At 39.8% G+C, this 22,352-nt stretch overlaps 2 protein-coding genes across 4 annotated transcripts; one reads left to right on the forward strand and one right to left on the reverse strand.

The window, feature by feature from the left end:
- Window positions 1–17: 17 nt before the first annotated feature.
- Window positions 18–22,072, forward strand: LOC124172722. Of its 3 annotated transcripts, none has more exons than XM_046552194.1 (6): window positions 18–126; window positions 1,089–1,214; window positions 4,012–4,267; window positions 6,187–6,307; window positions 12,311–13,344; window positions 21,626–22,072. In XM_046552194.1, exons 4-5 carry the CDS (start codon window positions 6,187–6,189, stop codon window positions 13,342–13,344), a joined length of 1,155 nt encoding a protein of 384 aa, XP_046408150.1. In that variant the 5' UTR covers window positions 18–126; window positions 1,089–1,214; window positions 4,012–4,267; the 3' UTR covers window positions 21,626–22,072. The 3 variants fall into 3 exon arrangements, with proteins under 3 accessions (XP_046408150.1, XP_046408148.1, XP_046408149.1); XM_046552192.1 differs by having other exon boundaries at window positions 1,110–1,214; XM_046552193.1 differs by lacking the exon at window positions 1,089–1,214.
- On the reverse strand, window positions 17,174–19,525 carry LOC124172750. Its single transcript, XM_046552236.1, has 2 exons — window positions 19,513–19,525; window positions 17,174–17,658 (listed from the first exon to the last, which is right to left on the reverse strand). The coding sequence occupies exons 1-2, from the start codon at window positions 19,523–19,525 to the stop codon at window positions 17,174–17,176; spliced, it is 498 nt and encodes a 165-aa protein (XP_046408192.1).
- Window positions 22,073–22,352: the final 280 nt, after the last annotated feature.

Here is a 22,352-nt window from a genome sequence, read left to right on the forward strand (position 1 = left end):
TGTTGCCAAAGTTGATGTTGTTGTTCAGGGTAGTTGTCGAGTTGGGGACTTGAGTTGGGACTTGGGTCAGGTTCACGGATATCAGAATATTTATTTTATTCACGGTCACGTTGAAAGCTAGGAAGGGTAAGCTATTTAAATTTGACTGGTGAAGCTTGTGGGTATTAGAGTAAGAGACTAATTTATCGATCTTCTCATGCTTGTGGCACCTTGGTTTATATTTCCAACGGTCGCGTTGCCGTTTTTTATTATTGTTTTGAAAGTTGTGAGTTTCTTTTGGAACACCCGAGAGAAAATATTCGGTAATTGTGAACGTGGCGATACAATTTTTCGCAACTTTGTTTTTCTTCATAAGATGAGCCAATCTTCTATGGCAAAGTATAGCGGTTGAAATGGCTGTGTTAATTTCACTTAACTGTTTTCAAATGTGCCTGTCCTGTATTAATAATATGTATTGGTGACCCCAGAGGCAATCACCTTCAGAAAGACGATCGTAACACTGTGCATATTGTTGAACAACTAAAAAGTCTTCCAAATGAACTTTTGATACATAACGTAACAAATGAACCTTTAGATAACACAACAATAATAACTCGTATTTCGTGAGGCTTCTCTATAGAAGTTCAAACCTCTATGGGTTTTTTTTCTACCTGCTCAATTATTGTAGGGCGCCAAGCAAAAGAAGTTCACGATGGTATTTAATTAAGTATCGACCCTTATTCCTAAAGTATTTGTATTTATTTTAAAATGTATCCAGAGAGAGTCCCTACTACCTTTCCGGTTGTTTTTGAGGGAGGCGGAATGTTGTTCACCCCTCAATTTAAATTCTGTGTGCAACGTACACAGGATTTCCCGTGTACAAATTGTATAAAACACTTTGTATTGTACACAAATTTGACTTAACACAATTTGTGTACAGTATTTATTTTCCTAACCCCGAAAGCAGCACTAATTGGCCTTTGCATCAGTGGGATAGAACATAAAGACAAAAGATGATAACTGACATCCATAGGCGGATCCAGACCATCAAAAATTTGTAAGATTTTAAATACGGTCCCATTATCATTGCATTCTTTTTGTATTATGAGGTATCCTTGTGCCCCTCCCAGAACAAAATCCTGGATACGGCCTTGCTTGTGCCCCCTCCAGAAAGAAATCCTCGACCCGCCCCTGCTGACATCCATGGCCTGGTTACCAATCATTCAGCTTGGCAGGTGAGTAGGACTCAAGCCCGCCGTCACTGAGGCCAGCTAATTTACCAAGTCTGAATTTTTGGCCCATTTTTTCTTTATTTTTATGAATAGAAGCTGAGAAAATAATTTAGGATAATTGTTAACTAGTATTCTCAAATGTAGTGAATTTGGATGCTAGAAAAAAATTTCCGATTAATCAGAAAGAATGAATTTTTATATAACATTATTAATACCTACAGTTGAACACCCATAATCTGGAAACTCCTTGCAGTTTCATAGCCTTGTAATCACAATTGTTCTGGAATTAGGCAAACTATACTTTCCCAAGAGCATAAAAATAATTTTTTAAATGTAATTAATGATGAAAGCTTCAAGTTAAAACAATATAGGGTAGTTTCCATCATCAATGAAAACGAAAGGCATTGATTGCGATTCGTTACCCACCATAATTGTATTCATAATAAACATATTACATACTTTCTTGCCAAAGTTGTAAGATTTAAGAACCTTGGGAATTTTTATTAAAAGTTATATCAACGAATTTTTTGGATCTTGAATGAGTTTCATGATAGCACCTCCTGTTGCAGATTTCTGATTTTACTGGCCTCAACATCTCCATAACCGAAACGACATGACTCAACATTAGTAAGACGTTGAAGCGCTCAAGACCAGTACAAATGACTCGGCTCAAATTTTCAAGTACACCCACATACCAACCATTTTACATTAAAATGGTCAAGATAAGCTTGAAGGGAAATTTTTCAAATCATTCTATTAGCTATTCTAATTGAGATAGAGTCAGTGGCGGATGGCGGTTACAAATGTGGGCCTATCTGCATTGCCTAACATTGCAGAACCACAATAATAACTTTTTCATACCATATGATGGCATTGTCTTGTACATGCATGTTATCAGTTTAAATAAAACTTTGTTAAACATTGTGTGTGACTTAATTATTTTTGATTACGACAAAAGTGAAAGTAGCTCAAGATTCCTTTAAAGTCCCCCCTTGAGTTTGTTCGGTATCCGCTACTGGATAGTGTGATGGGATGGGTATGATTAAGCATCATTTAAAATCCCCTTTCAAAAATGATATTCAACAATGAGAAAATGTTTTAACTTTAAGGCTGTTTTCCAATCCACGTAGTATACACTCTTATTCCCTCGTTCCCTTTCTCCCTTGCACCCTGCTCCCTTACTAATGCTCTACTGGCGCCATAAATTGTGAACATAAATAAGGCGAACTATTGAAAGTAACGAAATTTGAAGCGCAGGTTAGTGTTAAGACATCTAGTAGTTGTTTTAAGAATCCATTTCACCCTGCTACTCGGTTTGTTTACGTTTTTAATTTAGACTGCATAGTATTTTGACTTTTCTGGCACCGATTGGATGCTCTCTCTGCACATAATAAACACAAAATTACTTACAACTCCAGTTCAAGATTTCCGAGTTTTCCATTCCCGCCATTTTGACGTCCACTTCCTACGAGGGGAAGGTAGTGAGGGAGCATCCGCGCTCCCTTGCTCACTTACCCTTCGTTCCCTTGCGCCCTCGCCGATTGGATCCACCCTTGCTGTCGTCACATCCGTAAGTTGACGATCGAAAAGTGCACGGAGGGTGAATAATTGCGAATTGGAAAACGGCCTAAAACCTTTTCCAGGAAGTATGCACTTCCAAATTTTCAAACTACAGTGGAACCTCGTTAAAGCGAGTACGGGCTATAGCGACACCCCCGCTATTACGAGAGATAGCCGATGCACCGTCAATTGGCCCTATAATAAGCGTATTAAAAAATTCGTTTTTACGAGACCCTTTCGGTGTTGGCTCTCGCCATAGCGAGGGTTTCACCGCCGGAAGACTTTCATCAAGACTCCTTAACCTCTGTAATTGCTAGCGATCTGTTAGAAATGAAGTTAATGGAGTGCTCAGTCTCAAATTTATGTGGTAAACTGTCGTTCGATAAATATAATGATGACGAAACAATGCTTTGCATGATTTTTATTCAGTGCGGCGCTTATAAATTGTTTGAATAGTTAGTCGTTATTTGAGTAAGGAAATTTAGTGATGCAAAAAAACATCGCCTTTCGCCTGGATTTATGCTTACGTTTATCGGATAGATGTTTATCTGTCGCAGCAACACTCCTGTTCCTGTATATCTGTTCGCAACAGGTATATTGGCTATTATTTGCTCCACCTCCGGTAAAGCGACAATTCGCTATATCGAGTGTTTAATAGTGCACCGTGGGGTGTCGTTATATCGAGGTTTCACTGTATTTCTAAGAATACTTACAAGTACTACTTTTAGAAATCCAATGGCGAGCATAAAAAATGGACGAAGATGGGTTCGTTGCATGGTGCCCCCCCCCCCCTCCCCCTAGAAGCAGAAATAAATTTAGTGCAAAACGAAAGTTTTGTACAAATTTTCTTCTGAAGGGAAATGATGTTAATTTAAGGCATGGAACTAAAATGAAAGTCTTTATTTTTTCAAGCAAATAATTTTATAAATTAACAAAGCTCTGTCATAAATTTCTTCAAATTTTGGTTTCATTAACCATTAAGTTCAAAACGACAGTTTGAAATAAATTTCTTTTGAAGAAAAATTATACTAATATAAGGCATGTAACTAAAATAAAAATATTTATTTTTTCAAGCAAATAATTTCACAAACTAATAAAGCTCTGTCGTAATATTCTTCAAATTTTGTTTTCGTTAACCTTTTCTGTGCTAAAATGTTACAACTTGAATGACCATGACCAATTTTGATAATGGTTATGCCCATGGTTTGGTGTTAAAACAATTATTTCTGTTTTTAATCAGAAGGGAAGTTCCAATGGCAACTGGTGAAGATGTTCCCATCATCCCAGAGGAGTGTTAGGAAGAGAGACTGTTGCAGGGATTGTTTACGGGAACATTTACGGAGTACCAAGGCCTAATTACAGATGCATGGCCCATAGACACACGGATTTTAAATCAGCGCTCCCTTCTGCACGTGGCAACCAGACTGGGGAAAGTAGATTGGGTGGAAGGACTTCTACGATTGGGTGCAGACATTTACCTCAAGGATGAGAGCAAGGTAACGTCATCATCACAAATACAGTAGATTCCGGTAAATTGGGACATATAGGGACTTGTGCACATTGCCCCAATTAAGCGGCTGCCCCAATAGGGTGGTTTCCTATTATTTTTTTATTGCTTTAATCAAAAGATTATTACTCCTGGAGTACGTATTTCATGCTTTTAGATTTTTAAATGACAACATCTATTTTTCGCGATTAAATGAAAAGTGAAAATTTTCAAGCGCCCGAAGACGCTACGCTGCTCAGAAGACAAATAATTCAATTCTTAGTTTTTATTTTTGAGTAAGGAACAAATATTTATTTCGAAAACTGACTGAATGCACAATTTTTTGACCGCAGTCCCTTACCACAAAGAGGGGTGATATAAGACGAGGGGTCCCGGTAACTGCTCCTGGATTTTGAGGGTAAAGCCTAAGCCCCGCAGTGTTGGGTCCCTAAACAAAGACATCGCACACCCGCGACCGTCATTAAAGAGGGATAGCTAGGAAACGTATATATTGTAACCAGCCCGTTCAATGGGTCCTCCCTTCCCCTGATGCCTACGTCCCAAGGAAGTGGTTATTTGCAAGAAATTTAAAAACATTGGAAAATTTTGAAATCCCAGATGGGTGTTGGGGTTCGCCCACGAGTAAAATACGCTGATGATTGGGATGGAAATGACGGTGAGCCACCTTACAATACAGAAATAACAATTTATTATAGCATCAAAAAAGAATTGTTGAACAATGAAAGGACCAAGTTATAACGACCAAAGAGAAATAAAAAAAAATCGTTGAACAATTTAAAATAATAATCGGAAATCACCCTATTGTGGAACATAAAAATTTAATTTGTGGAGTATTGCTCTGTCTTTTCCATACTTCATTGTATCATGTAAAAACTTATACCCATAGCCCATCCTTTCTTTTCTTGCATGTATCATTTCTTAATATTTATTATTTATCCTGGCTGGACTTTTTATTTGATGGTTTCACAGAAAAGTTTCCTACATGTAAATTTTTGCCACACACCTTTTAGGTGGCTTGCAGGGTATTATGCACATGCAGATGCAGATAATGCTGCTCTGTAACGAAACATGGTCGGGAAGAATTAACCCTGTCGCTGCTGTTCAATCTCCGAAAACCTTCTCCTCACATGCGGCGAAAAGGTTGAAATGTGTTTCTTGGGCCCATGGAGCAGGTACTTCAATAATGGGCATGGTACACCCTCTAAAGGGTAACTAATCCGGGACCCTTTCCTCGACGAGCTAACCCACACAGAAGCCCTCTCTTCTTCGACCCTACCAGCGGGGGTCAAAAAGTGACCGCTCTGACTGCGATTTGAAAATCAATCAATCAATCCAATCGTCAAAAAATGATTGTTTTCATCGCACTCCTGCCAATCAAGCAATCAAGTACATCTTTGAACCGTGTTTCTGCGATGAAAAATAATGATTTTGTTAACTTTGATATAATGGCCATTTTCCGGTGGTCCGCAGCCACGTTTTGTTGCAAAGTTAACAAAATCGTTATTTTTTATCGCAGAAACACGGTTAAAAGACGTACTTGATTGCTTTATCCGCAGGAGTGCAATGAAAACAATCATTTTTTGATGATCGGATTGATTTTCAAAATGCAGTCAGAGCAGTCACTTTTCGGGAGGTAGGCCCCCCTGGTAGGGTTGATGAGACGGTCCTGCGTGGGTGAGCTGGTCCAGGAAAGGGCCCTGGATTAGGGACCCTTCGAAGTGCTTTTGTGAAAGTGCATGGAGAAAGAAAAAGTACGTCCACAGCAGTCTGCCGTGCGAACGTACTAGGTATGTTCACAGCAGTGAAAGGGTTAAACAGCAAAGTTTTAATGCCTTCAACTCCGACTGTGAAGGATTTCCATCACGTGACACTCACTACGGTGATTTAATGAAAATCTTTTCTCTTCAGATGACTGCGCTAGAGTATGCCAAAGAGATGGCATCCAAGCACCCTGACCGCAGCGACCGTCGCGAGGTCCTCAGGTTATTGGAGCTGCTTGTTAGCTGGGGTGAGGCAAAAAAAAGTGCAGGTGAGTACAAGTGACTGGATTTCATCTGTGATACAAGGGGGGACCCAAAAATATACGGATAGGGGAGAGTGGGGAAAAACCGAGTGGGAGGTTCAAACTGACCCCTTTAAAATCACCCAGTAGTTTTTGCTTTCAAGCAGCAACATTATAAATTAGTTGAAGTGGCCGCCAATACCAGCAGATAGAGCCTGTTTCCGTTTGCGTAGTGGCCGCCGTTTAGTTTCTGTAAATTTTCAAAATGTTTTACAGTTTTCATAAGGATTTTTATTACCTTTGTTTTGGATCTGACAGCTATTATGCCGATCTGATTTACCAACGGTAAGTTGATATGATAATTTAGTGTTTTTAGTTGTGTTTTAAGCCCGTGTAGCCGAGTAGTTGATTATGGATACGCTTGTATTGCCATATTTCTGATGTTGTGTGTCGAGGGGCAAAAACGTCACCGGGGAGAGTGGGGCAGGACAGACAGAGATTGGATACTCTTAAAGATAGGGATGATTGTAACGAAGGAGGAGACGAGGAGGCTTGCAAATTTTGCATTTAGTTGTATTCCAGTTCCAAGAATAAAGTGGATTGGATACAATGTTTGAACTGCAAAAGATGGGCTCACGAGGCGTGTTCAAATTGTAATGAAGAAGATGACAATGTCATTTGCGATTTATGTACGTAAGTTCGTATCCAACCTCACATATTGTTAATTTACTATTCCATGTTGAGAAATACCACACACACGTGTTAAAAGAGTATTTGTAAAATATATCTTTCAAAATTGTACAATAAATGTTTTGTAAATGCAAATTCAATGGGTGTCTGTTTTGCCCCACCTACGGGGCGAAATCGTCATTTTGTCAATGTTTGAAAAAAAAATCATAAATATATGTAATCACTATAATAAAATGTATTTACATTATTATTGTTGGCGCAATCCGGCCCGAAGGTGGCACAGAAGAAATGCGCGCGGGGACGTGTGCCCCGGGTTATGATGAAAATGAAAGGCGAGGACACCTTCAATCGAATTTGGTTTATTTCGCGTGCAACTCGCGAATAAGCGCACGCCGAAACTCCGCGTCCACACGCTCCCGGCTTTGGTTAAACACTGACAAAAACCCACGCCGTCGGCATAGGCATGGATGCTAGGATATGAGGGTTACTGACCCTCAAGTAACGGCACTCTCTCACTCCAAAAGGGTGTGAGTCGAGTCACCTTGGCGGAGACCAAGAGAAAGGGGGCCGAAAGGGACTTCGCTGGGCCTTGGGAAATCCCGAGGGCGACGACACTCGCCGCGGGGGAGGGGGGGAAATACCCAACATGGTCCTTTGAGCCGGATTGCGCGAACAAATGTTCTACACCCTATATGTATAAATGTTACTATTAACCACATTTAAAAGAATATCAGCTACAGAATGACCAAGTTTTGAATGAAAAAAGGTTATCTGGTCGGTTTTGCCCCACTTTCCCCTACAATTTTTGAAAAATCCAAAAATTTAATTTTTTGTCTTACAAATGTTAGCCACCTTTGAAATACTCTCCATTTAGACTATAATAGGGATCACTGGCACAGCGAGGGGGGGGGGGGGGGGTTTTGGGGGATGAAAACCCCCCCAGAGCCCACAGAAATTTTTAAGTTAAATCTATTTTACTTATCATCATCATCATCACTGGTCAACAATCCTAGGATTGGTTTGACGCAGCTCTCCACTCTATTCTCCTATCAGCTAATCTTTTCACTCCTACGTATTTCTTCTCTTTCACATCTCTCTTTACTTGTTCCACATATTTTGTTCGGGGTCTTCCTTTTCCATTCTTGCCTTCCACTTGTCCCTCAACGATTGTCTTCATCAGGCCATCATGTCTCAAGATGTGGCCTATAAGGTTGTTCCGTCTTCTTATTAAGGTTTTCATGAGGCTTCTCTTTTCTCCTACCCTTCTTAGCACTTCCTCGTTACTAACTCGGTCGATCCATTTGATTTTCATCATTCTTCCTATTTTACTTAATTGGATTAATATTACTCGTAGAAGGTGTGAGGATTAATAAAATATCCCTAAAAAGGCCGTAAAAATCACCATTTTGAACCATTTATTTAATTTTTTTTCCGGCGGGAGGCCTTCGCACCTCCTGCTTTCCCTGGCGGGTATGCAATACCCTAAGCACCTCAGTATGTATTAGTTGTGCCTGAAACCCCCCCTAGCCTTAATTCCTGGCTGTACCCCTGCTAGGGATGGACAGATCCAGGATTTTTTTCGGATCCGGATTTGGGTCGGATCCTAGATTTTCGGAGCCGGATCTTTCGGATCAGATATTTTCAAATCCATATTCATTTTCAAATCCGTGTTGCTGAGATTCCCCTGATGATTATTCAATCTCTTGGGAAGAGTCACACTCTGTGCCAGTCGTATTTTGCCTTTTTTATTTTTCACGGCTGAAATTCTCCTACGTAATCTCTGCGAGAGCTTTCAAACAAAACGGTTCATGAGTAGGACAAGAATCGCATGCGACGGCACATTTGAAGATAGAATCGGAACTCTTTCCACCCTTATGGAAATTGGATTGCATTCACTGAAGCTATTATTTAAAATTTCGGATCCAGATATGATGTCTTCCGCAACTTTGGATCCGATGTATCCGATGAAGGGCAATATCCGTGGATATTTGGATCCGAGGTATCTGATCTGACCATCCCTAACTGATACATTGGTTAAAACTAGAGATATGCGAATAGTATCCGCGAATACTCGAATACCTCGAATACTAGAAAGTATTCGATATTCGAGATCTCGAATAGTTATGCCAAAGATACCGTCTCGAATACCTCGAATACTTTGAATTTCGCGTCATACACTGTCGCTCGCACGTCATTGGTAGTTGACTCGGAAAAATTAAGAGAACTCTAGTCGTTTAGTGCATGCAGCGCCGTTTTAGGCAAGCTCATGAACTACATCAAATTCAAGGGTTAGAGCGGTTAGAGCAGTGAAAAGAGTTCGACGTGGAGAACTGAAATTGATCGGGTGAAAAAAATCCGAAAATCCCAGGTGTCCCCCATTAGGAGAACCTCAATGCCGTGGAAAAGCAACATTGGCGCATTTCCCACGATCCGCTATCCCCCTCCATTCAGCATTCACCCCACCCAATCTGACGATTTCCTCTTCTCCGAAATCAAACAAAAGGTCCCAGCTCATGCAGGGATCGTATTACGAAGACCTTAGCTTTGAAAAAATATCAAGTTACCAGAAAATAATAGAATCGCGTTTCACCCTTCACTCTTTCTCCCCCACTGACCATTCTCCTGCATCCATCTTTTGATAAAAATGAGACGAGGTGTTTACCATGTGCACTTTGTGGCTAATAACAACAGGCACTTTTGAATCTTCCCCAGGAGATGAAACTACCATAGGGAGAAACTCAGGGCCATGGGATAGTGACTTTGGCGCATTTCCCACGATCTGCAATCCCCCTCCATTCAGCATTCGCCCCACCCCCTTCGACGATTTCCTCTTCTCCGAAATCAAACAAAATGTCCCAGCTCGCGCAGAGATCGTATTACGAAGACCGAAGCGTCGAAAAAAATATCAAGTTACACGAGAACAATAAAAACGTGCCTCACGCCCTCCCCCCTCTACTCACCCACTGGCCTTTTTTTGCTTACCTGCTTCGAAGTTCCCCATTTCTGGAGGTCAACTGCTGCATGAGTCATCTACTAGCCCAAAAGTTGTCTAACAATGACTTTCGGCAATTGATATTACACTTTTATTGGATTGAAATATTAGTAATGTGCGCATAATTTAAAAAAGAATAAGACCAAACACGACATATTTCTGAGTTTATTTAAGCATTTTACGCAGGAAAATAAATGCCAGAAAGACAAAGAAATATGACGGAGGCTTAGCATTTTGGCGTAATGCTCAAATAGGGTTGTTTCCTATTATTTTTTTATTGTCTAGATCGAAAGATTATTACTCCTGGAGTACGTATTTCACGCTTTTAGATTTTTATTAGACGATATCTATTTTTGACGATTAAATGAAAAGTGAAAAATTTCAAGCGAGCGAAAACGCGACGGGTAAGTATGAATGCCGGGAAAAACTCTGCGTGACGTTGTTCTGCTTCCCGTTGCCGCGAGTGAGGTGATCTTGGGGCGAGGTTCTGAGCACTGATACGACGCAGGATGCTAGCAGGTAGCTGAGTACCATGCTAGCTGGCTTAAATAAGGATTATTGATACCTCATCAAACGAAGAAAACTTTCCAACCTTAGGCAGTGATAATAGGTGATTATTAAGACCATGTTTCCCTGAGCTCTGTGCCTCATGCATGCATTGCTAATATCAGACAGTGTAAAACTCTTATCTACTCATATAGAAACTAGGTCCCTGTGACGTCAGGTGGAGTGGCATCGCATGGGTGCCAATATGGCCTTTTTCAAATGAGGATAAAATTGACCATTGCCATTCGTATAAACCGGTATTTCTAAAACGAAATAATTTGTATATTATTAATACACTAATGGTGGGTATCGAATCACAATCAATGCCTTTCGTTTTCTTTAATGAAGGAAACTCCCCTATTGTTTACATAAAAATAAAATATTCCATCAATCAGCTAAATTCCTGTTTGAATCCTTTAAAGGAAATCACAATTACTCGCCAAAATCTTGGGTTTCCTGCTGCATAGGCGACCTAGTCGAACATTCCTGCATTCATCGTTTAGTATTCAAGGTATTCGAAATTCAAGGTATTCGAATATTCGAGCAATGATTTGATATTCGAATTTGATATTCGAATTCGAGAAATCTGCTATTCGACCCATCCCTAGTTAAAACGTTTTTCCACTACGCGAAACACCTTTGGTACTCGTCATTTCCGATGCCTTTCAGCGACTTTGATTTTCTTTTCACTTCCGTAGTATGACCAAAAACACATCCCTTTCGTCTCCAATTTACATCCAAAGAAATCACGAGGTGAGATATATTGGGAGTAGGGTGGGTGAGAAAGCAGTGCCATGCAATTTTTCACCAAACACTCAAGTCGCGGCAATCAGCAACACAAAGTGCCGCTTTTGATCAGGAGGCAACAAGCCAGTTGCACAGTGGACCAATAACATAAACTCAGCGTTATGAAAACATAATAAACTCATCCACTTACTGTGGATGAGTTTTTTTATGACCGGTGTGCATTCTATCATGTTTTCATTTGTTCACTGTCAACGTCAGCAAGTGGAGTAGTTCCAATACCCGCGTACCTGCACTAAGCGCTAGAGAGTGAGTCATTTTTCATTACATTGTGTTTATGTTAATGGTCCACTGTGCTACATTTTTGAATAAGTCTTTCGGAGAGGAAATGAATTGACGAATAAAAAATATAGGGTGCCATTTAAAAAAGACATACCGTGGTTCATGTCTTTGTAAATAACAAAGCTACAAGCAAGGCAATCGTGCTGATCAATGTCCCCCTGACGGCTAATGAACATTTGCTTGACACATTTTTGAATTTGCATCTGGACAAAAAGTTATTTTGGGTGGTCATGATAAATGGGACACCCTGTATATGTGAAGTGGATGCAATGGGTGACAGTATGCGCTAGGTACCAAATATCATTTTGCCATCCTTTGCTAGGTGAGCCTATATATGCCATCTTTTTCATGATGTGGTTTAATGCTAAATAATACTCATAAAGGTGAAACTACAACCAGTATATAGTTATTTATGACATATTGGTAAATGGATAAACAAATAGAATATATAGAGGTACGTAATTGGAAACGAAGGAATGTAACAAGTCGGATATTATACGCCTGAGTATTTAACATTATAAAATCTGAAAATCCTCGCATTAATTATTACAAAATATAAGAATTATTATTATTATAATTATTCACTGTATTCAAGATTTTCACGAGCATACGGAACTGCGATAATAGGGAGTCTGGTGTATTTGGTTGTTTGAGTTTATGTGTACTTGGTTTAGTGAATGTTTTAATGCTGTTTTTTTTGTCCCTTTGGTGTCTAGGAACGCAGAGTCAGCTTAGGGAGGACCATCTATCTCCTGAGTCTCATCCCATGTCACTTGTTGATGGGTCTTCCCCTACCGCCATCCATACACACCCCACGGAGGATGCTTCAGCCTTGACAGCTCTCAAAGGATCTGTCGACAGCCTTAAAGAGGAGATTACGTCATTGAAGACACAGGTGGACGAGTTGAAGATGGCAGTCAGGGGGCACAATACCCTTTTAGAGTGCTTAGAAAGAGCCGTCACATTGTCCTCAGAGAAGCTGACATCTCTGAACGAACATGTGGAGGCTTTACTTCCGACGGGGGCCGCCGCAAATCCACCTCCCCCAATAAACAATCAGCGAATGGAGTGCATTGAGGCCATGATGGCCAAAACTGATGTCTTTGAGGGAATCGAAGATAAGGTTTTATCCTTCCGACGCATTTATGAATACCTCTACGACCAGGGCAATTTTACTGCCAGCCTTCTTCTGTTTCTTGCTAGGAAACCACATTTCAAAGCTATTGTAGACTGTGATGACAGTCATATCAGTAGGATAAGGCCAGAGTTCAAACACAAATCATGGAGTAATTATGACACTTATAATGGGCGTGAGTTGAGTACTCAAGATTGGTCATCGTTTGCTGACTTTCCAACATCAAAAGTTTACTTGGGAGGAAAGATAGATGAGAGTCGTAAGGTTGAAAATGTAGCTTCAATTTTTGCTAGAACGCTGACGCAGATGGTTTTGTATATGATATTCAAAAATAAAGGGATGCCGTACAAGAGCAATGATATCTACTACCGAGAAAAGTTCAATGCAGCATTTCAAGAAGCAGAGGTTAAGAGAATGAGTTGTGGTGAATTAGATATAAACATTGTAGTAGCAATGACTGAGAGGGAGAGGATGATTGAATTTATTCCCATTGTTCCATCAATGATTGCATTCAAAGGTTCGACAGCAGGAATACCTCTCCTCCGTGAGCAAGTGCCGCTACTCCTGAAGCTGTATGAAGACCATGTGATCCCAAAATTGCTGGCTCAGGCATAGGTAAGGATGCTTTTTAATAATTCACAAGCCAATGAGGTTGATTTTGTCTTTTTATTTTGATGCATTGTCTTTTCATAGCTTGAGGTACAGTAAACGCCAGCTTATCAAGGCTCAGGCTCGTATTCTTAGTGACCCTACGTAACCATCCCTACATAACAAGAGGCCCATACATGCATTCCTCAGTCGACCCTACATAAGTGGTGGGGGGTGATTCCATCATCACGTTCTCTGAGATGATGCTAGTCCTGATGGCACAGCGGTAGTTTTCCACTCTGGTTGCGTAATGAGACCTAACAGTGAAAATATGGAAAGACGTCCGATAATTTTCGGGCGTATTGTTGGGGCTACGACTCAAGGTAAGTAAACAATCAGTTTCGTCTGCCAGGTCATGTCTTTACATTAATTATCAATACGAATACTCTCATATCGAGCCGAAAGTAGAACCGTATTGTCTTTAATAACAATAATAATAATAATTTTTTATTTGTCCAAGGATTTGTTGCAAATGTACAAATATAAGACATGTCATAATTGTAGAGGAAATAAAGAAGAAAATACAATGCTAAATTATTAAACATACATACATAATATAAGCAGAGGGCATGTCAATGTTTGGACAACAAAAATTCTTTTATGGAGTAAAACAGGTGAACCTTCAGAAACGTTTTCAGTTTTTCCTAGAAAATTGATGTCTTTTTTTCAAGCTTAATCTCGTGTGGTAACCTGTTAAATATCTCTAAACCCATTGAGTTGGTCCATGGGCAGTGTTACAAGTTCTAATGTAATGTTTGTGAAGATCTTTACATGCCCTTGTAAAGTGACTATGGTAGCTGTCATTAGTCACAAACTGACAGAAATTATTCTTTATATACACAGATACAACATAAATATACGCACAAGGTATAGGCAATATACACAGTTTCTTAAATATCGGAAGACAGGGTGCATCATGGTGAGCACCTACAATAAGTCGTACCAAACGTTTTTGAATTTTAAATTCTTTAACCCTTTCTGGACAGCAATTCTTTTTTTATATAAATTAATATTTATCGTAGAATTTCGTTTAAAAATTGTAAACGCTGCTCAAAAGACAAATAATTCAATTCTTAGTTTATTTTTCTTGAGAAATGAACAAATATTTATTTCGAAACCTGACGGGATAAACAATAGGGTAGTTTCCTTCATCAAAGAAAACTAAAGGCATTGATTGTGATTCGTTGCCCACCATTAGTGTATTCATAATATACAAATTATTTCATTTTAGAAATACCGGTTTAGACGAATGGCAATGGTCCATTTTTATCCTCATTTGAAAAGGGCCAGATTGGTGCCCATGCGAAGCCACTCCACGTGACGTCACAGGGACCTAGTTTCTATATGAGAAGATAGGAGTTATACATCGTCTGAGATTACCAATGCATGCATGAGGCACAGAGCTCAGGGAAACATGTCTTAATAATCACCTATTAAAACTGGCTAAGTTCGGAAAGTTTTCTTCGTTTGATAAGGTATTAATAAACCTTTTTTAAGCCAAGAGCTACCATCCAGCAAGGTACTCAGCTATCCGCTAGCATCCTGCGACGTATCAGCGCTAAGCCTCGCCTCAAGGTCACCTCACCGGGCGGGAGGGGGAACCAGAAATACGACGTACGGAGATATTTCCCGGCATTCATACTTAAGCGTCGCGTTTTCGCACGCTTGAAAATTTTCACTTTTCATTTAATCGCGAAAAATAGATGTTGTCATTTAAAAATCTAAAAGCGTGAAATACGTACTCCAGGAGTAATTATCTTTCGATTAAAGCAATAAAAAAATAATAGGAAACCACCCTATTCTTTTTACCTTTGGAAAAAATTTTTTCCTTCCAAATTTCAATTAAGTTTGAGTTCATAGAAGGCGCACCCACTCATTTTTTAAATTTTTTCTCAAAGTAGATTAAAAATTCAGGCATGTGCCTAATTCGGTACATTGTGCATTCCCGTCACAGTTAGGCTCCACTGGAAAATAGGCAGCTTGCCGTACGATTGTTAGATATAAACACCGGATATGTCTGAATATAGTCCTCCCTTTTTTTCCAAAAATGCCTGTGGTAAAAGTAAAGGGTTTAGTGGACAATATTCAAACACATTTTTTTAACTTTTCCCGAAACTTGTAACGCACACACGTCGCGAGAAATGAATTGACGAGAAATAGGCGGTTAGGAGTGAAAAATAACAAAACAATTGGGTTGATTTCCAACAGTATAAATACATTTAATATGCAAAGTAAGCTATAGGTACACAATACATATAATGCTAAATTGCCTGAGGTAAATGTACTCTTGAAGTTGGGAAAATGCCAGGCACTAGGGGTTCCTTCCTTGTCCGAGGTCTGGAGCAGAGAGAGCTAGCCGGCTGGCTTACAGCATAGCCACCGCGCTCGAAGCAGGCGTGAGAGGGGAGGTGAAGGCAGAAGAGGGGAGACAGGTTTCACTCCGACGTTTCACCTTACAATTGGAGAGGTGGTGGCGGAGGGTAATGAAAGTTCACGCATGGCATAAAGAGGCCGACACCGTTGATAAATTCACTGTAAATTGAGGAGAACTTCACTACACGCGAGAATCTGCGTCGCGCGGAATCTAGCTGGCGCGACAGACTCGAGCGCTTCGCGAGATTTGGACTCGCGTCTCGGAGGGATTAAGTCTCGGAGGGATTGAGTCTCGGAGGGATTGAGTCTCGGAGGGATTGAGTCTCGAAGGGATTGCTGAAGCCTCAAAATTAGGATGGGGGGGGACTATATTCGGAGAAATACAGTAAATGCTAATACTAACTGCCTATTTACAAAATTCAGTCTTACTAGTAAAACATTGGATCATCCCTGCTCAAATGTTGCCTTCCAAAATACACCTATCTCAATGTTCAATGTGGAAATACAATCAAACATCAGCAGGCAGCATAAGAAGAATACGTATATGCTACGAGGAAAAAGTTAATTTTTTCCAAACAGCAAACAACAATGTACCCATAATAACGTGTCTGATGAATTAAGGTTGTTTAGTGAAATAAATTTGGAGAGAGTTACATATCAAAATCAAACAGTTACTATAAAATGGGTGCCCTATGTGCTGTCATTATTTCAGCAAAACATAAAAATGAATGGGGAAGCCTTGCAATGGGTGTTTGGTATATATAGAAGTAAACCGAGTTATTTTTCATGAAATTTAATGAAACCACTGGAATTCTTGCTCAAACAGGTGTGTGCATTGAATTTTGCACACTTTTGAAAAACTTTCTGAAGCACTCGTGGAGTCATCAGGTGACTCTGATTCCAAATCTTGATTGATCGAGCTTTCACCATCATGAGTACCATTGGTATCCTCTGGTGGAACAATCGCATTTTGAACTACATCCCTCCTCCTTTTCCCATAAAAAGAAACGGGATACATTTTTTGAAATGCCAGCATAGTAAAAAACATCTGGTAATGCCATGTATAAATGTTAGAACTTATCCATATAGCTACATTGTGGAAGGCTACACGGGATTTCCACCGGGTCAGGTTCTCCAACTCCATCTCGGCCGACGTTTCGATGGTCGAGTTGTCCATCGTCTTCATGGCATGTCGAGTCGACGACGACGATCCTCAATTTAAGCGGGCTTATATACCCCTGATTCGTCCAACCTCCGGTGCGTATATAAACCACCTCTCCGGCTGTGGTGAATTTACGCAAGTGCGTAAAAAGGGAATTTTGACTCAACAAGTGTATAGGGACCAGTGTAACCTTTCCAGTGTAAGTGAATGGGCATGTCGAGTCTTGAAAATCGTCCTCCTTATATATGGAAGACGGCGGTATCAACCAGGGCAGGTGTTCTGTGATTGGTCGAGAGCTTCCCGCCTCTTTCCTCGTTCTTCACGGATGCTCCTCAGCACTGGTTTCCATGAGGCGCTCAGAATGTAGCCAGTGTCACGATTAATGGTGGTGTTAAGACGAATTTCAATGGCCTCCCTTGTCAGTCTTTCCCAAAATTTCTCTATGCGACAAAGGACCTTGGTCTTCTCCCAACAGATGGCGTGGTCGGAGGAAATGCTGTGTTCGGCCACGGCCGATTTTTCAGGCTGCCCGAGTCTGAAATGTCTTTGGTGTTCTTTCAACCTCGTTTCTATGGTCCTCCCTGTCTCTCCCACGCACACCAGGCCGCATGTGCATGGTATCTGGTAGATGCCCGGAGACTGGAGTCCACAAGGGTCCTTGGCTGTCACAAGTTGGCCTCGAAGTTTAGGCGGCGGGCGAAAATAGGCTTCAATTCCATGCCTCTTGAGAATTCTGGCGATTTTTCCTGAGACGGTGGATATGAACGGAATGCCTGGCAATCAGCTTCTGGCGTTCTTCCCCCGTCATTACGTCTTGTGATGTAAAGGTCCTTTTTAGGGCCTTAGATATTTCTTTGCCGCTATAACCGTTCTGCAGGAATGTCTTCTTAAGATGACGAAGCTCATTGGGAAGGCTCTCCACGTCGGAAATGGATTTGGCACGATGTAGTAGGGTTGACAAGATCGCCGCTTTCTGTGAAGGGTGATGATGGCTTAGTCCGTTTAGGTATAGGTCCGTGTGCGTCGGCTTCCCATAAACGCTGTGGCCCAAATCCCGTGTAGCCTTCCACAATTCAATACGCCGGGAAAGCCTACGATCATTCTTCATATAGCTACATATTACTCTCATTTACATAAATACGACAACATAATGAAGTATGAAATATGATTTTATGCTTTCCCGGCGAATAATGTGGGTAAACTTCTCTCGGGATTCCCACTGGGTTAATGTTTTTATAACGGCCAACGTTTCAAGTACCGTCTCGGCACTCATCATCAGGGCTGAATATTGATTTATTTAATGTTTGGTTGCTAAGTCCCATTGTTGTAATAAATTTAGTTAAATAAAAATATATATTTAAAAAATAATAATAAAATAAAATACGATGTCAATTCATTAGACTGTTTAATATAGGTGTGATAAATGGATCAAATTTAAAAATCTGAAATGTTGCAAATTCCGGAAAATAGCCTTGGCAGTCTTCGTACATCCTACATGAAATGGACTGGCTATAAATGGTGTCAAAACTCATCACTGCTGGCAGATAAGAACGTGCCAAAAACGTCACAATGGGGAGTAGTGAAAAAACTTACTTGACTACTGAGGCAAAATGATTCTGGAGGTACAAGGGTTGTACCAAAAGTAAGGTTCCCAATGAGCTACAATGTTGAGAGAAGAAGTTAGGCTAATCCCACAACTGTGCCATGTGCAGTGGTTCCCCTACTCTGGAGTCCGCCAGTCCGCTATTCACTGTGTCGCTGATTATTGGCTTACAAATGTCAACAATGAAAGTGATGATCCCGGTTCCCGCCAAGTGTGAGGATCGAGCAGTAATCCGATTTCTCCACGCAAGGATGATACCGCCCGTGGAGATTCATCAGCAACTGACAGAAGTTTATGGTGAAGAGTGCATGTCCATTCAGCACGTCTGCGAATGGTGCAGGGCTTTTCCTGAGGGCCGCACAGAAGTTCACAATGAAGAATGGAGTGGAATAATGCCGTATTCGGATGCGATTGTCCAGAAGATCAACGTTGAGCTGCTCAAAGATCGGAGGGTCGCTGTCCGTGAACTTGTTGAACACATTCCTGAAGCTTCCAACGGCACAATTGAAATAACTTTAACAGAAACGTTGGGTTATCGCAAGATGTGTGCTCGCTGGGTCCCTCGGATGCTGACTGACGGATACAAGGAGTAAAGCCTTGACCATCTTCGCAAATTTCTTCAACAATGTGAGGGGGAGGCAACAAGGAGAAGTTGCTGGAGTCAAACGTCACGGGAGATGAAATGTGGGTGTTCCATTACACCCCCAAAACAAAACACTCTGGTGGCAAACGCTTCAAGAGCGACAATGAAGTCTGAGCAGAGGTCACACGCTTTCTCAACGGGTTGGCGGGAGACTTCTTCAACTTGGGGATACAAAAGCTGGAGCACAGTCTTCAAAAGCGTGTAAAAAAAATGGAGACTACATTGAAAAATAGCCAAAAGTGTGAGCTTTTTAACGATGTGAAAATTAATAGTAATTAACAAATTTTTCTATTTGTAAATAATCAGGGAACCTTACATATGGTACAACCCTTGTATGTGCCGAATATGGCACACCTGACGTTAACATGTTACGTACTGGGGTATTTAAATTCCTAGGAATGCCGAGATTGGAAATGTGTGCCTATTAGGACGTAATGCCTTTGGTTTAAACATGGTTAAAAAGCTAATGTTTAGAATATAACTTTATGCAATCAAACGTTATGATGCATCAATTCATTATGAATAACGAACAACAACTGAAAACGTACTAACGAATACATATTGTACGCTTTAAAATTGTTTAGGTTGACGTGCCTAAATGACGAGAATCTTCATCATCCGTCTGGAACGTTCAGGAAAAAAAAATGACGTGTATTCTCGCAATCCGTACGCAACGTGTTTAAGGGTTGAATTACTTTGAAAGCGGTCTGTCCAAGATAGAGATAAGTACGGAGCAAGTATGATCATTGATTAGGGAACTTATGTTGCATCACCAAGATTCGTCATTCACTTTTACCTTCCCTAGATAAGTTTATTGTGTGGCAAATAGTGGCATGAAAATATGGTTTTATATGTTTATACATAAACAAAGTTTCGATTAATTTAGTTTTATTCCTGGGAGTAAAGTTTCCTCCCGGGTTGAAACTAAACTCCATGGTGATTTTAATTTTGTGCGGGAACGAAACTAAAGCTAGGCTTTGAGCGCCGCTATGATGCAGGCTGCTAGCAGGTATGTAGTGCTTGACTTAAATAAGGATTATTAATACTGTATCAAACGAAGGAAACTTTCCGACTTTAGGCAGTTTTAATAGGTGATTATTAAGAGATGTTTCCCTGAGCTCTGTGCCTCATGCATGCATTGGTAACCTCAGACAATGTAAAACTCCTATGTACTTGTATAGAAACTAGGTCTCTGTGACGTCACGTGGAGTGGCATTGCATGGGCGCCAATCTGGCCTTTTTCAAATGAGGATAAAATTGACCCTTGCCATTCGTCTGAACCGGTATTTTTAAAACGAAATAATTTGTATATTATGAATACACTAATGGTGGATAACGAATCGCAATCACTGCCTTTCGTTTTCTTTGACGAAGGAAACTACCCTAATCAAAGCGTGTGACCCGCGACTTTCGTGGTGGCGGGCCGCACCCATTACACTAGCCAAGTGACCCAGAGAGCCCACCAGGGGGAGGTGGCTGCACCTTGGGTTCCTCTGCTTCCTCTATGCCCTACCAACCAACCAACAATCCCTTATCTTATTCATTATTTTAAATTTCTAGAAATCTTATGGAAAACTGCAAAAAAAATACACTTGTGGATTTCAAGAAGTCCTGAAAACTGCAAAATTCAAACCACTTTTGAAAAAAGGGATTCATTTTTGGTAGAAGATGCCTCCAAAATCATCTGTGTTACTTGTTTTATGTACAGCTACTTGTAGTTATCTCATATTCACTTCAAAGGAATGATAATTTTTATACTGGTTTATTTTGTCACATTAGTATGACTAAGATTATACCAATGAAAATTTATATGAGTGTTTTAAAATGATTCCAAAATAATTAGCTAATTATTTCAAAATCATGTTAAAATGATTTAAAAATTATGTTGAAAATGATTTCAAAATTATTTTAAAATGTGCGTAAAATAATTTTGAAATTGTTTTAAAGAAATATTCACATAATTATTTTTCTGAGAAATTAAAAAAGGGACATTTTATGCAAAAAATAAGCCATTACTTCCTACATATCCCTATATATATATACTATCAACAAAATGAGATCGAATGGTACAAGACTCAAAAAGAGCAACACGTAATACATTTTTTTTAAATTATTTGAAAATCTTGAAAAACGTCATGAATTCAGCCATCTTACGATATTTTGATATTTATAATTACTTGAAATAATTTAAAAATCATTTTTCAATATTCTTTTGCTACTTGGGTATATGCGCTACCAACCAACCAACGTAATGCAGACTAGTGTAGTTGATCTGAATAGTCAACGTCTGAAAATATTGTGAAAAATTTAGATTTCGATTGAAATTTTTGCGTAACTTGCCGTGAAATCAAAGTCTATCTGATGAAGCCATCCCTGGCATTATTGCCGCATACATGTGTAGCCGCTATTGCATTATTGGATAAGTATTGCATGTGTTCTGATTCCCATTTTATCTGCTTATTTACAGGTCGCAGCTCCCTATGGAGGCACTTCTTGAAGAATGTTTCTCTCCCAGATTCCTGCCTATGATTTCTGTGGTAGAGTTCACTTTGATATTTGCGAAAATGCTGATTCTCTCTCATGAATGTTAACACTCATTTGCCATCCTAATTTTTTTTTAATTCATTGCATATTTTATATTGTCTTTAGCCTATTAAGCTCATATTTTGAGATCTATGATCAATCTTACGATGGACTCCTGAACCTTTTTATTGCTAGCACATTTCTTGTGGGATGTACAAAGACTGCCAAGGCTATTTTCCGGAATTTGCAACATTTCAGATTTTAAAATTTTTCACCTATTTAATTTATTTAATACATATAGATTTTTTCCCAATACTTTAGATATATTTAAGTCTTGTAACCTTTGATAGATTATCGGGTTTTACTTAAATTACAGCCGTTGAAAAGGCCACAATCACAAAAAAAAGTTATATGAGTCGAATCTGAAAAAAATCATGATGCTCTCTCATGAATGTTCACATTCATTTGAAATCCTAATTTAAAAAAAATTCAATGTATATTTAAATATGGTGGTTTCCTATTATTTTTTTATTGCCTAAATCGAAAGATTATTACTCCTGGAGTACGTATTTCACGCTTTTAGATTTTTAAATGACAATATCTATTTTTCGCGATTAAATGAAAAGTGAAAATTTTCAAGCGCGTGAAAACGCGACGCTTAAGTATGAATG

This window comes from Ischnura elegans, assembly GCF_921293095.1.
Source record: "Ischnura elegans chromosome 13 unlocalized genomic scaffold, ioIscEleg1.1 SUPER_13_unloc_2, whole genome shotgun sequence".
In the NCBI taxonomy this organism is placed as follows: domain Eukaryota; kingdom Metazoa; phylum Arthropoda; class Insecta; order Odonata; family Coenagrionidae; genus Ischnura; species Ischnura elegans.